Source organism: Pieris brassicae, chromosome 1 (assembly GCF_905147105.1).
Source record: "Pieris brassicae chromosome 1, ilPieBrab1.1, whole genome shotgun sequence".
Taxonomy (NCBI): domain Eukaryota; kingdom Metazoa; phylum Arthropoda; class Insecta; order Lepidoptera; family Pieridae; genus Pieris; species Pieris brassicae.
This window is the reverse complement of record NC_059665.1, coordinates 5,689,799-5,703,907: the sequence shown is the minus strand read 5'-3', so window position 1 is coordinate 5,703,907 and position 14,109 is coordinate 5,689,799. Positions and strand designations below refer to the sequence as shown.

The window sequence follows — 14,109 nt, the reverse complement described above, 5'->3', positions numbered from 1 at the left end:
TTCGACTATTCGACTTTAAACTTAAAGTGCACTTTGAAGTATTAACTTTCAACGTAATGTTACCATATCTAAAAATATTTCTTTAATACAGTAAAGAAGATTTAGGGGACATTAATCTAAAGACAAATAAAATAATTGTAACTAGTTTAAATTTACGTTGGGCAAATGCTTTTGTTGTACTACTGTAAATAATAACTTTTGTTTAGTAGAATAATATATTGTTCATAGTTGATTATAAATAGGTAATGTAACCATATATGATGCAAGAATATCTGCTTAATCTGGTATTCTAAACGTGTATTTTCAATCATTTTCATTTATAATTGTTACATACTCACAACATCTCAAATTACTTATAAATTACAGATATTCAAACTTTGTTCTATGTAATTCTATGTCCGATTCTGAAGTTGGAAAATTAGAGGTCTGAATATAGCAACTCCACTTGGATGTCAGTTTCGCAAACTTCAAAAATCAAGTTTTCAGTGTCATATCGTGACAGTTTTTCAACGATACCACTGAGAAACTGTCCATAAAGCTCCATAGATGGCGGTCACAACGAAAAAATATTAAGCCATTCGCATGTTGTAAACTAGATGGCTTGAGCAAATTAGAGACAACAATTATTATTTAGAGCAACATTTTTAGTCAGTCGTTTATGCAGATACAGTCGACTCTCTATAATTTGAAACTCTAGAACCAGATATAAATTTTAAATTACCGAGAGTTCGAAATAACAAGCGTTAAAACCACAAAGCCCTCCTTGACCATGGACTGAAGTAAAATGGAGTTTAGTCATATGTGATTTATTATTATGTATTAAGAATAAAATACAATAAATAATACAATTATTCACAAATGTTTTTTTCGAAAGTCTATAATCTTTTTTTGAGTGTGTGACTTCAGTCTATATTGTCGAAAGAATTAAAAAACATCAATTGAGGATTTGCACATGACAAACACTTCAAGTAAAGAGAGTAGGGAAGCCCGGACTTCAAATTATCTGAATATATACTTCGATTTCAAATTACTGAGGGGACCAATTAACTTTGATTTAAAAAAAAGTCAAGTTTTTGAGAGATTTAATCGAGTGTCAAATTATCGTGTTGACTGTACTAAAAAATTATGAAGCACTTCAGTTGTATTTGAATATTTCCTTGTTTTAATTTAAGGATAAGTCCTACTAGAAATAATAAAACAACTATATTTTTTTATAGATTCATTTTATTTTTAATAACATAAAAATGTTATGTTTTTTATTTTACATATTTAAAAATGATTTCAGTAGGGTACCAGGTTCCTAGTATTCACAACGATTTCGGGATTTTCTACAATACAATTTGGCTTTCGATATAGGTCATGGGTTGCATAATTATTTAGAATATCGTTTTCACTTATTTCCAAATGCTGTGATTTACATTTTGTCAAATCTACTAACTCCACAGCTGTTCATTATAATATTCAACAAAATATATTGTAATAATTTACTCATTTGGATGGATCATGTAATATCCTCTTTGTCTTCTGTTTACTGTGATATGCGCTACATTTTTATGATATTTTCATTTTATATAAACTTTCATTTTACCCAAAAAATAGGTAAACATGTAAAAAAATTACTATTTGGTCATACAAAGACTCAATATAATGATCCATCCAACAGCATATTAACTACAATAAATAGAACTAGCTAACTGGAATTGAAGGTCCCTTAAAAGTATTATAAGTTTAACTCTAAAGCAGTGATCAATACCTTTGCCATACTTAACTTGGAATTTGTAGATTTCTTAAAGTTATGTGAGGATTTTGATCACAGCTTCATGTATACTAATTTATTGTTTTCATAATAGGTGACTAATCTAAAGAGGCGCCCATATTCATAGCATGTATTAAAGTTGCACAAATCACCAATTTTTACAAATGTTAGAAAATCGACAGAGTTACATTTAAGAATCTTAGATATAGGAGATGTTTAGAAAATGTTCTGTAAATGAATCTTTAACTTTTATGTGATGACTACAAAAAGGTTTCCTAAGAAGTTCTGTTACAGTAATTAACATTGTAATCATTTTTACATCTTGACTATGGCGCGCTTAGGCAAACATACAACCGAACATTTGAAAATATGTGAAATAAGTAACTTTTGTCAACGTAATGCTCATCATCAAACAACAATTATTTTAGGAAATAATGGAGAATGTCACTATTGTTAACTATTACTTATTGCTTTTAGTTTACGGATCACAAAGAGATTTAATAAATTAATTTGTATAGATGAGCACAATTTGAAGAAATTTTTAACTAAATTGTATGTATCTATTTGAATTACCTATTGTTTGCAGATGACATTTCAGGGTACAAATAACATTATATTTAGATATTTTAGACAAAAAATAAAGCAGCCAATCAGCTTTAGGATTCAAATTCATAAATAATGGGTTAAATTTTGTCAGAGTTTGAATAATGTATGTAAATGCAAATGTAAAAGATATTTAAAGGGATTTAAGAATATTAAGTACAAACCTAATGTCATCTGTACTCTGAAGCTTAAATTACTTTCTGGTGTTCTGTACATGTAAAACCATGTGTAGATTTCATTTAATTTAGTAATACTACACTAAAACTGGCCATCATATAAGTATCTGCCATGTTCTAAATATAACTAGGTCATAATATAATATTCTTATCTAAATTGGTATTTACAAATAATACATTTAATTATTACTCTTTTAATATAGAAATTAAAATATATTTCTATCATTCTTCAATTCACATAACACAAAATAATTTAACAGTGTTTTTGCACTCACATTTACAATATAGTTTAGTAACGACAGTTACCGCTTACTGATTTCAAACAACTCATTAAGAATATATCACCCAATCGCTGAGTAATGATACTCACGGCTCCTAGCATATCTTAATATTTAAAAATGCAGAAATGTGAAAACTTTAAGGAATATTTCATTGAAGGGGCAAGTGAACGTTATAGTTCTTTAGTTTCTATAGGAACTATAATATTCATTATGCCACTAGAGACCGCCGCGTAAACTATATGTACATATTGGCTAGCGGTCTCTTGACTAAACTGGAACCACTAGGAAAATAAAATATTTCACTATTTACATTGTAAACTATACACGTTATAATACGAATTACTTCATTGAACGAGTTTAGAATTAATTTAATTTGTTTACTCCGTTGAGAACAATGATAGCGCGCGTGACTGACGCGAGGAACATACATACACACCGCGGTACGGCCTTCGAAACCTTTACCTATATAACTATAACATTTCCCCAGCGTCGTTGTTTCAACGAGACGCTGCGTTAGACCACGCCGAATGTCACCGTGACATTAGAGATTCATGACAGCTGACAGCCCCTGTCAATATCAACGGTGACATTCGACGTCGACGCTCGTGGAGGAAAAACTAAAATCTAATATCACAATGTGGAGCTCGCGAGGAGCTTAATAGGCGCCAAAGTAGGCCACTCGATTTAAAGTTCTCCGCTATGTCTGAGGGCTACTATCTAAAGCCCATATTCCAAAACGTACTTTCACTTGTCGTAAACACTGTCAACATTTCATAGAAATAGATGTTCTCGAAACTAGATACGGTCTCATCTGGAATACGAGCCTAAGGGCCCAGGCACATTTTTGTGACTCATTCGAAGAGCGCGAGCAGATCGTCCGAAGAGGGAGCGCGAGGAGGGTGTGAGCCTGCCGAAGATGACGACGACGGCGGCGTTGCAAGTAGCTCACCTAGCGCTGGAGCGTCTAGATACGATAGCAACTCCATAGGGTCTACACTCGTCTCTGGCAGCAACTGCAGCAAAAATATCTAATAAGTCACACGCCAGAAGAAAATAATACCTTAAAAATGAATTATAGAAAAAAAAACTATTCCAGCAATTTTTAAATATTACAAATTCATTGTCCTGCTAACAAATCAAAAATGTCAAATCTCATTTTCCTACGCAAGGTGTAGACACATTTTACGTCCTACCAATTTCTATTGAACAAAGCAACCGTGGAAGTGATGACAGATATACTTTAACTCACATTAAGGTTATCCGTCCCCTCGCCGTCAATAACTGCTGCAGGATCAAAGTTCAAATCAGCAGGTATGTCGACATCATTGAGGGAATGATGCCCGACGGAAGGAGGTCCTGGGGTATGGCTGGAGCCCGGTGTGTGCGCACCACCGCCACCTGGAGTATGCGCGGACCCAGGCGTGTGTGGTGTGTGAGGTGTGTGGGGCATCTGAAGAAAGTAAAACATTTTAATTTCAATATTAAGGTGTGAAGTGAGAAGTCACCTAGCTGAGAATTTTAATACGAAAAATTTGTTTTCTAACCAATTATGTTTTGAGCATTTACCAACAAAACAACGAGTTACAGTTTTTTAATAAAAATAATTATTAATTCACAAAAAACTTGCGTGCTTACCGAGGCTGTCATCGCACAAATTTAAATTTATTCATATTTGTAAAAATTCCTTTCTCAATAACACTTGTACTACGTATACTTACTTGTTCGTTGAGACTCTTCTCCATCGCGTTTAGAGGGTCCAAAGAATTGACACTATCGTTGAGGTGTGAGAGCGGGCCATTTCCGGCGTACTCATTACTTCCTGGTCCATTGTTCATGCCGAAATCGTAATTTTGATTAGAACTTGACGCTCTATTCTGACTACTTTGATTGTACGACGAGATCATGGAACCACTTGCTATGGTGTTCATATCTGGAGGTAAGTATGGTGATAACGCCTGGTTCATATCCCAATTGTTCATAGTTGGCATATTCATCGAGCCAGGAGACACCGCCTTGCCTCGTTTCCCAATGCTGTCGTTGCTATCGTCTTCTTGCTGCAATTTTAAATAGTTTGTTAGAATTTCTTTAGATATATGAAGCTTCAAGGTTGACGCAAAACCTATAAATATAGGATAGTCGTCCTAAACAATTATGACAAAAACCTATTGCGTTTTTTGTCTAACCATTTATTGTTTACGTCATTTATACACGTATACATCACGTATACATTAAGATGACAAATTTAGTGCACAAAATGAGATAAAGTTATCCAAAATTTTGTTAACACAAGAATATAGAAAAAGTTGTCTCCAAGTTTAATCATCATTTCTTGTAGGTTTTGCTTTACAACCAGTACGTAATTTTTTTCATCACTTTACTTTTTTACAAAAAATACTTACCTTTATACTAGGATTAGCTGAATTCTTTGCTGCTTTCCAATTCGCTCCACTATCAATCGTGACTTCATCAACATCCGAAGTATTTAAAGTATTGAGAATACCCCACATGTACTGGTCCACTTCTAATCCTTCTAATTGAGCTGGTTTGCTGTAAGAACACAAAGCAATTAGATTAAAATTATCTTAAATCGGATAAATTCTTCAATTTCTATTGGAAAGAATTTAATAATTTCTTTTTAGCGGCCTTTTTATTTTATGCAGCGTCGGTTTTCTTTGATTTATTTTTAAAACAAAATAATATAAACTTACTTGCAAACTGGACATCTCCATGACCCTCTCTCACAGTTAAGCTGTAGGTATGATTCCAAGTCAAAACACTGTATGTGTTTACACTCGTGCCCTCGCGCAGGTAATGTTATCTTCTTAAACGTTATCGGACACTTAAGTGATACCTTTAACGCAGTTTGTTCAATACTATCTCTATCATTTGGGGTATTAGTACCATTATTCCCACTAGAAGTTTGATTAAAGTTCATCTTAATTTTAGCAATACAATGGTCCGCTGTTAATAATCGCTTCCTTAATAATCCCTGTAGAACACTTCGTACGCTCGGCCGATGCACAAGTTGAAGGACGAACAGGTGAGACTGCAAAAACGAAGTTGCCATTAGCAATTCTGACGAAATAATCTTCAAAATTTATAATAAATTTGTATGTAAAGTACTGTTAAAGTTAGTGGTATTAAAAACAGACATTTTTCTGCTATTATTTAACACACACAAAATATAAAAGTTATGTATGTATTAAAGTATTATGTTATTACGCAAGGCTCAAGACCGAGCACAGCTGTTATCTAGAACATATAGGACAAGTCAAGTCCACGTGTATATTTAAATATTATGATACTTACACAACAACAAGCTGACACTGTGATCTGTATCGTGTTCCTCCCGGGTTGACAAACTTCTTTCAGGTACAATGGTTTATGTGAGGTTTTGTTCTCCCCTCGGTCTATTATAAGCGGTGTCGCGTTCACCGAAACTTGAACACTCGCCGGCCAATTCGTATTCATTTGTCGGTCTTCATGATGGAAACATTTCAATTGTAGTTCTAGATCCGATCTGTTGACAACATATAACATTAATATTAAATAATTATTTCATTAAAAAATAGTAAAAAAAAATATTAAAAAATAATAATAATAGTAAATAAATAATATTTTGTTTAAATAGTTACCTCCATATTAACGTTGAATGGACTGTCGGCTTCAGTTGAAACACGTGATTGCTAACTGCTAAATTATGTTCTAATCTAAATGGTGGTAATATGATACCATCTCTTACAGGGAATGTTAGTCGAAGCTCGTCATCTGAAAATTAACAAAGGCAAAATTAAAAATCTGTTTAATATTTAAGGCAGTTTTTGCAGGTTCCATTATGTGGAACCAGCTACTCACTGATGTATTGCTAAACCAATTAGACTTTCTTTTAATACAATAGAGTACCAATTCTTAAAAGACGGCAACGCACTCGACTAACCATAGGCATTAATCAAATAATTAATGGATTTAATGGCGGTATCACTTAATATAGGGTGAGCTTCCTGCCCGTTTGCCAGTTCTATTAAAGATATATTATACAGCGAGGAAGTAGGTAAAATACTTACTTTGCATACCCATCGGTGGTTTGAGCTCGTTAAAATGAGGTTTGACATCAGCATTGGGACTAATGTACGGTGGCATACTGCTTGCTGGCGTCAAAGGCGGCGTTGGATTACCAGGTACAGGGCTGTGTTGGTAATTGTTAGTTCGCATTGCTACCTCTTGTGCAAATTGACCACTATACTGCCCTGCATACTGAGCTGTATTAGCTTGATGTTGAGGGAAATGGTTTGGGACAGCACCGTTAAAGTATTGCCCTTGATTAGAATAAGGCGGCGTTGATTGTCTCATGTTCCCTCTCATAGTCGGGCCGAAGTTCCCACTTGGTCCCAGAGGTTGTTGGGGAGGGTATTGGCTTTGGAAGCCAGGTCGACCACCATATCCTGACGGGTATTGCCCGGGTCCGAAACCCGGTTGTCCGCCAATGTACTGACTCTTTCGCGATCCCATCAGCATAGTTCCCGTTGGGTAAGGCGTGTGTCGCCTTTGGTAGCCGGGTCCCATCTTTGTCGACCCTCCCATTTGGGCAGGGCCCATTTGAGACGGCATCATGTTAGCATGCATGCCCATATTGGCCATCTGGGCCATCGGATTCATACCGTTCATTGAGGCATTACCCATCTGGCCCATTCCAGTCATGCCGGTCATGCCATTCATGCCGTTCATTCCATTCATTCCCCCATTACTTCCCATGCCCATTCCTGTCATGGCGGGGTTATGGCTTCGTTGCTGACCGTAGCCATTCATCGCACTGTATTGGGGGTTACCCATAGCCATATTGCTTTGCATCTGAAACATAAAATGATAAATATTTAAATTTCTACACTGTACAATATTGCATTTTTGAAGATTGAATGGGGTTTTCCTGTTTCCTAATCAGTACGCGTTAGTACTCATCGCAGTTACTAAGCGGACGTAAGCGCTAATATCTTTTACTTTTGGCAAGCTTGGTGGGTTTTACACTTGCATCTATGACTAATTCCTTACAACAATTTGTAATGTTTTACTATTAATTACTGTGACGTGTAGATCACTTGTGACAATATGACTTTTAAAAATATCGCTTCAATTTTGTATGCAAGGAGCATTGTATCTGTTTCACTTATGTGATAAGAAACAATTGTGATTTAGACGATTAATCAAAACCTGCGAATTAAAAGCTTAGAATGTCGTTTGACCAACATTGCTAACCTACATTGATTAGAATTTGGAGCACGGTATTAAAAGACAATAGAGTTTACCTGCGAGAATGGCTGTGAATCCTGTATCGCGGCCGTGGTGGCCGCGGCGACCATCGCGGCGGTGGCGCCGAACTGCGCGTTCTCGCCCCCGCCGCTCATCGCGTTCGAACCGCCATGGCACCCATAACTGCTGGCAATATATATCCAAATTAATTACTTATTAATTTACGTATACTTTGATAACACTTGATGAATTACAAATATAAGTATTTTTAAAATCGAGTTCGTCGAGGTTAATGTAAATTCTATTTCTTCACGGATATTTATCACCATTGTTAGGTTTTTACAGGTAGACGGACAGACGCCGTCCTCAGACTGATGCAGTAACGGGTAGGTTTTTCTCTTATAAAAATCGATTGTCAGGTAGAAAAGTTATGGTCACTGACGAGCATAACAAAAACTCGTAATACAACAGAAACTACTTGTTATTCAAATAACAACAAGCGTTGAAAGCGTCAATGTCTTTTTATACATCTTGTAATATTTAGTAGAAAAATATTTATAATTTTCATTAGCTAAAATAAATCAGCGCAGTTAATTTCATTTCGCGCACGATGTAGCGACTATCGAGTAGTTTCTATTGCAAGTGGCCTTGCGATGTCCAACATTTTACATTCCACACGTTAACACGTCCATTATTATTAATAAACACAGACTCAATATGAACCCAAATTCTACCGTCGCCAGCATTTTAAAACCTCTATGATTTTATTATATCATGAACAATGAGACAAAAAATCAATATGGACTATAACGCGTTGTTACCCCTGTGTTTCTCTCGGGATGTTTGATTTTTTGTATAGCGCTGGAGTGGGAGACAAACTCATGTGAACTGCTTTTGGGGCGAATTCCCGAGCCCTTTCTAATAACTTCCATTCGACAAAAGCTCAATAAACAGTCGCACGGGCTACTTATTGTTGTTACTCGTCTGTATGTGTGCGTAACAGGCATTTTAGCTTGTAAACGACTGACATATTTCATATGTTTTACATCACGTTTATATATATACGTCATATTATGTACCATGCATCGACAAATAGATGTTAATACAAGATTATGTAAAAATAACAAATTCTCAAAGAGTTCACCAAATAATGACACCAATCAACAACAACTCCTCAACTCAGTCTTTCATCCACTGTAAATGTGATTTACAGGGACCCTTCCTTAGGTATCTAATCGCTAGTCGTCTTTTATATCTTTTTGTAGTTTTGCCCTTTTTGTTGCCGACCATAATGTGCAACTACAAAAAAACATATCCTGACGAACTTTTTGTTGAATTTGTATCACCACATCCGAATCACTTACGCTGCTTTCAAAATATTTGGGACTTTCAATGCAAGCGTCCAACGCGGTGATTCTTTTTGAGCGTTTCTTGGAATGAACTTTACATGCATATGTTTTATTCGGCGTACCGTTTTCCTTATCCTTCATAAGATATATTTAAATCGTAGCGTCTCAGTAGAATGGAAGCTAAATAAATCAAAATGATTAAATCGCTATTTCGAGTAGCTGGAAGGTGTTTGGCATACTATTGAGAGATGTACGAGTAACGTAGATATTTTGATACATAGGCTGCAGTTAATTTTAGATTGTTGCGCAGACGCGGTGAATTCTTAGCTAATTGGCAGTGATGATAATCACGTGCGGAATTGATATCTCAAATGAAGTAATTTGAAATATATAACATTTTTATTTACAATATAAATATATAAATGTTTGATTTTGAAATTGTCCTTTCGATAAATATGCACTTCGAGTGTTGCGTTTCAGCCCTCATTCAAGCAACGCGACTTTTCAATGACAGTTGGTCTCCCCCATTGTAATGGTTCAAATTGTGGCTTGTGCACTCATTGGTAAGGCATTAACATGTGATATGATAGTTTGTATCGATTATTCTGACGTAAACGTTACGTTCTGACTGGTCTATTTGTGAACCGTTAAAATATCACGGCTTTCGTCGGAGGTTTTTATTGATATAATTGAAGAAATTCTAATCCTAACTTATAATCAAGTGAATATATGTTTTATTTGTATACGGTTATAACGGTATTTATAAGCGTTATTAATTTTGATTTTATCTTATCCACGTCAATTGACGCCCGGAGCTGTGAGAGAATGAATCATGCTTCAAGGAGCAAATTCCGGGGGTTATAAATGGCGAGTGTTCTGGGGTGTATGGGACAATGAGTGGGAAGGGTCGGTTCAGTTAGGGCAAATAGGTTCACGTCAATGTGAGACGATAGCTATTATAAGTAATAAATATTCTTTGTTTGCGACTTCGAATGTAGCAAAGAATTTTAAAACAAGCTAGCTTCGTAACTATACAAATAATAATTCGTATTTTGTTTTTAGACACTACCTTTTTACCTGCTTAATTAATTGTATTGGATGTTAACATCCGTTGTAAAATATTAAGCACGTGGTAGGATTCATGCAGTAGTGGCGGGTATCCGCCCCCAACCGACTCACCCGTTAAAAACTGACATGTTTTCCCACGATTCTAAGTGTTTTTATAATAATATTCTCGTGATAAGTAAATGCAATGTCTATTATCGCGTTTATATTTTGTTTTGCTCACGATGCACGGCTTCCTCTGTTCATTCAAGCCTCGAGCCCTACGTTTATTATTATTAACTTATTGGTTTTGTAATTTTAACAATGATATTATGTTGTTTGTATAGGGAACAAAACAAAGCAGTTCCGTGCCCCGACTTAGCACCTGCTTAGCTTTAGTTTTAATAAAATATATTATAGTATCCTAAAATAACGTGTGAATATGTTTTTTATACTTGCAATTAAATTAATAGGCCGAGCTAAGCGACGATTTTAAAATTCTTGTCTAGTAATCCAGTGCGTTAATGATTTGTTTATTTGTATTTATTGTAAGCTAAAGTGCAGTCACCGCTTGCATTCCCATCGCTCGCTTGTGTGCGTGCCAGCGTCATTGTGTGGGTTATGTGTAGTTGTGTGAGTGTGCAAGATGCTAGTGTGCGTTGACGGGCCCGAAAGCGTTTATAGTGCGTGTGAATGGAAGAGCACATTTCGTTTCTTTCATTATAATGGCAATGATGCGCGCCGAAATTATTTTCAAAATTTAACAATAACTATTAGAATTTATAATTTAAACGTTATTAATTACAGAAGACTTAAAGGTTACACAAAAATTTACGCCCTATGTCAGTGTTTATTTTGGTATTTTTAGCGTGTGTGATAACAGATAACGAGACGGTTTGCAAATAAATTTATTTCATGATATCATAATTATGCACATATTTTTAAATACGAATGAAATTATTTTTAAGGTATTTTGTAAATAGCTATTTGTTAGTATTTCAGATATAAAATTTTAATTGACGTTTGCAAAATATATTTTATTATTTATTATTTATTGAGACATAAATTTATGCAAAATATTTCATGTACATATTTCAAATCTACCTTTTCTCGCGTTATTTGCACTATATTATTACTACGTATTCTTACTTTTAATAAAACAGACTTGTCAAAATGTTTAATTTTCAAGTACCTTGTTTATTTTCACACTATACTGACTAGAGACTTACCTTTGCGTATTTACTCTGTATCCTATGTTTTCTTGAAAATAATTCTGTTTTCCAGTATCGGGAGCTGCGGCTCCCGAGTAGCTAATTTTGTGTCCTGCGTATGCAGCCGTATTAGCAGAATTCGCCGTCCTGCTGTTTCAAAACACCTCCTGAAACACGATGGAGCGCTATAGAATCGCTTTTTTGTAAGCCAGATTTCTAGCACATTTTTCACGTTCGTAATTTCTAGCATTTATCAGCTCACGTTTACGGGATCCTTGTGCATTGCAATGTCAACAAATTACAGAACGTAAGTGTGCAAGTTTCACTAAGTTGTCTATGTATTTTTTTTACCGATATTATCGATAATTTTTAATCAGACTATTTTATAAATATATTTAAACTTTAGTTTTGATAAGTTTTTTTAGAATACTTAAAATACGCCAGTATTTTTAAAGCACACTATTAATTTTCATTTTTGTACAAAACTTGCACTGTTCAACGTATTCAACAAATTGTTGACTGCAATTTTACTTTTGTTTTATATCATATTTTCTTCTTAATTCGATTATATTTTTTGTTGTAATTTCCACTATGCGAAACACACCTTTTATGACATCCACTTTTGTTTAAATATTTTCACAGAGATCACAAATTTTTGCATCAATCCACGTTATGTCACTTGTAATCCTTCGGTTCACTGCACTGTTTTTAATTTTTATTTTGCCACTGCACAGGTGATTAAAAATCCAAATCCAAGGTAAGGTCAATATTTGTCACTGTGTTCCAGGTATGGTTGATAATAAATTAATATTATCATTCACTCACGAGTCCGACTGAGTTCTTCGTAACATTATAGACGTGTTGCACGAGCGTCGACGTCGACGTCACTGGCATCAGACAACCACACGTTCGACCGTCAAAGGTAACACTGGCTGGTAAACCGGCGACGGTGAGTGAGAGGTTACGCCGCGGGGGGAATCCACCCCGCGCGACGTTGCCGCTCCGCTGCGATAAAGTGGCGCACCACCTCGTCCCCCGCTCGTGTCGTCGTCTCGGCACTATGCGCTCGGCCTAGCTCGGACGGCATCGTCGTCATGACGGTTTCATGCTCCACCCCCCGCACTCGACATTTCATTTCACGTAACGGTCCTCAATCGAGCGCGATACTGCGAGTGTGATAGTCGCAGTATAGTGTAGTACAAGTCATTAGTTATGTTAATGAATACATGATAGGCGGTTAAATTATGCGCTATTAGTATTGTTTTCACTTACTCGTAACACTTTTATTAAATAAAACTAAATCCGAGCTTAGCCAAATAAATGCTCACTGACATATTTTTTGTCCGATGCGAATCGTTATCGGGCCGCTCTCGGAATTCGGTGAGCGTCCGTCAACGCTTGGGCATAATAATTAACAGTGATAAACAATGGTCATGTCGCGTCGTCCTCTGGCAGCTACCTGCGCATGACGCTAGAGGACAAGTCACTCGTCCTGTGATGTCCTTGCTTTGATGTTGCATACATTTCGCACAATATTGACTTATTTGTGTTTCTATTAACGTTTCAGTAAAGCTATCAGCTTTTATCAACAAATTAAGACGTTATCAACGACCGTTTTATGTCAATGTTAAAAGCGCAATATTTTTGCAGATATAAAATTTTATCGATATTGATATTAATAATCAGAAACTTTCTCTATGTGTATTTATAAAACGTAAATATTTTCATGCGGCGTTGCATTTGACGTTAACGTTCGTTGGAAAGTCGGGAAAGCGGCGTACGAGCATTCGCGTTTCGCGCGTTGTCCGCGTTCCGGTATGTCTCGCATCACCCTTTACAACATTCATAAAAAAAAAATATTTTTTTTAAATATCATGTTGTTACATTATATTTTTGTTTATACGCATTATATTTTATGCACATAAAACTTAAGAATATCCTTCATTCTTTAAAAACAGTGTATTATTTAGTTAAAAACGATTGAATTCTCAGCGGTAATTATAGGCATTTCTTGTTTACTTGTAATGCGATTGAAACGTGTTAGTTAACTCTCGGTATTCTGAAATCTTATCGCAACTGATAACTGACGTTGAATAGTATCTGATAATACATTATTAGCTTGAAAGCACGTACCGCACAATATACACATTCCTACTTTTATGAAAACGTAAAGTAATTACGTGATTTTAGTGAAAATAAAAAGGTCCTACGGACACGAAAAATTCTGGTATAAACGTATAACTTATTAGGTCTACTAAAACCGTCTATAGCCACAGATTTGTGCATCGTTGATTTTGGGGTCATAACATGTTTTTCTTCGCCGTACGCGCATACTTAAAAAATATTTATAGCCGGGTTTTCAACACTCAAGCTTATTTTTTTTAAACTCTAAAAATGAATTTAAGCCGTCTTATGTTTTTTTCTATTTTTGACTTACTGCCTATT

The 14,109-nt window shown here is 35.4% G+C and overlaps 1 protein-coding gene across 2 annotated transcripts; it reads right to left on the bottom strand.

The window, feature by feature from the left end:
* Nucleotides 1–1,223: 1,223 nt before the first annotated feature.
* Nucleotides 1,224–12,648, bottom strand: LOC123707003 (zinc finger MIZ domain-containing protein 1). Of its 2 annotated transcripts, none has more exons than XM_045656752.1 (11): nt 12,269–12,648; nt 11,683–11,831; nt 8,117–8,243; nt 6,881–7,664; nt 6,452–6,584; nt 6,126–6,336; nt 5,525–5,862; nt 5,216–5,363; nt 4,535–4,870; nt 4,066–4,266; nt 1,224–3,829 (listed from the first exon to the last, which is right to left on the bottom strand). In XM_045656752.1, exons 3-11 carry the CDS (start codon nt 8,213–8,215, stop codon nt 3,668–3,670), a joined length of 2,412 nt encoding a protein of 803 aa, XP_045512708.1. In that variant the 5' UTR covers nt 8,216–8,243; nt 11,683–11,831; nt 12,269–12,648; the 3' UTR covers nt 1,224–3,667. The 2 variants fall into 2 exon arrangements, with proteins under 2 accessions (XP_045512708.1, XP_045512700.1); XM_045656744.1 differs by having other exon boundaries at nt 8,117–8,246; nt 12,269–12,645.
* Between the last annotated feature and the right edge of the window lie 1,461 nt (nt 12,649–14,109).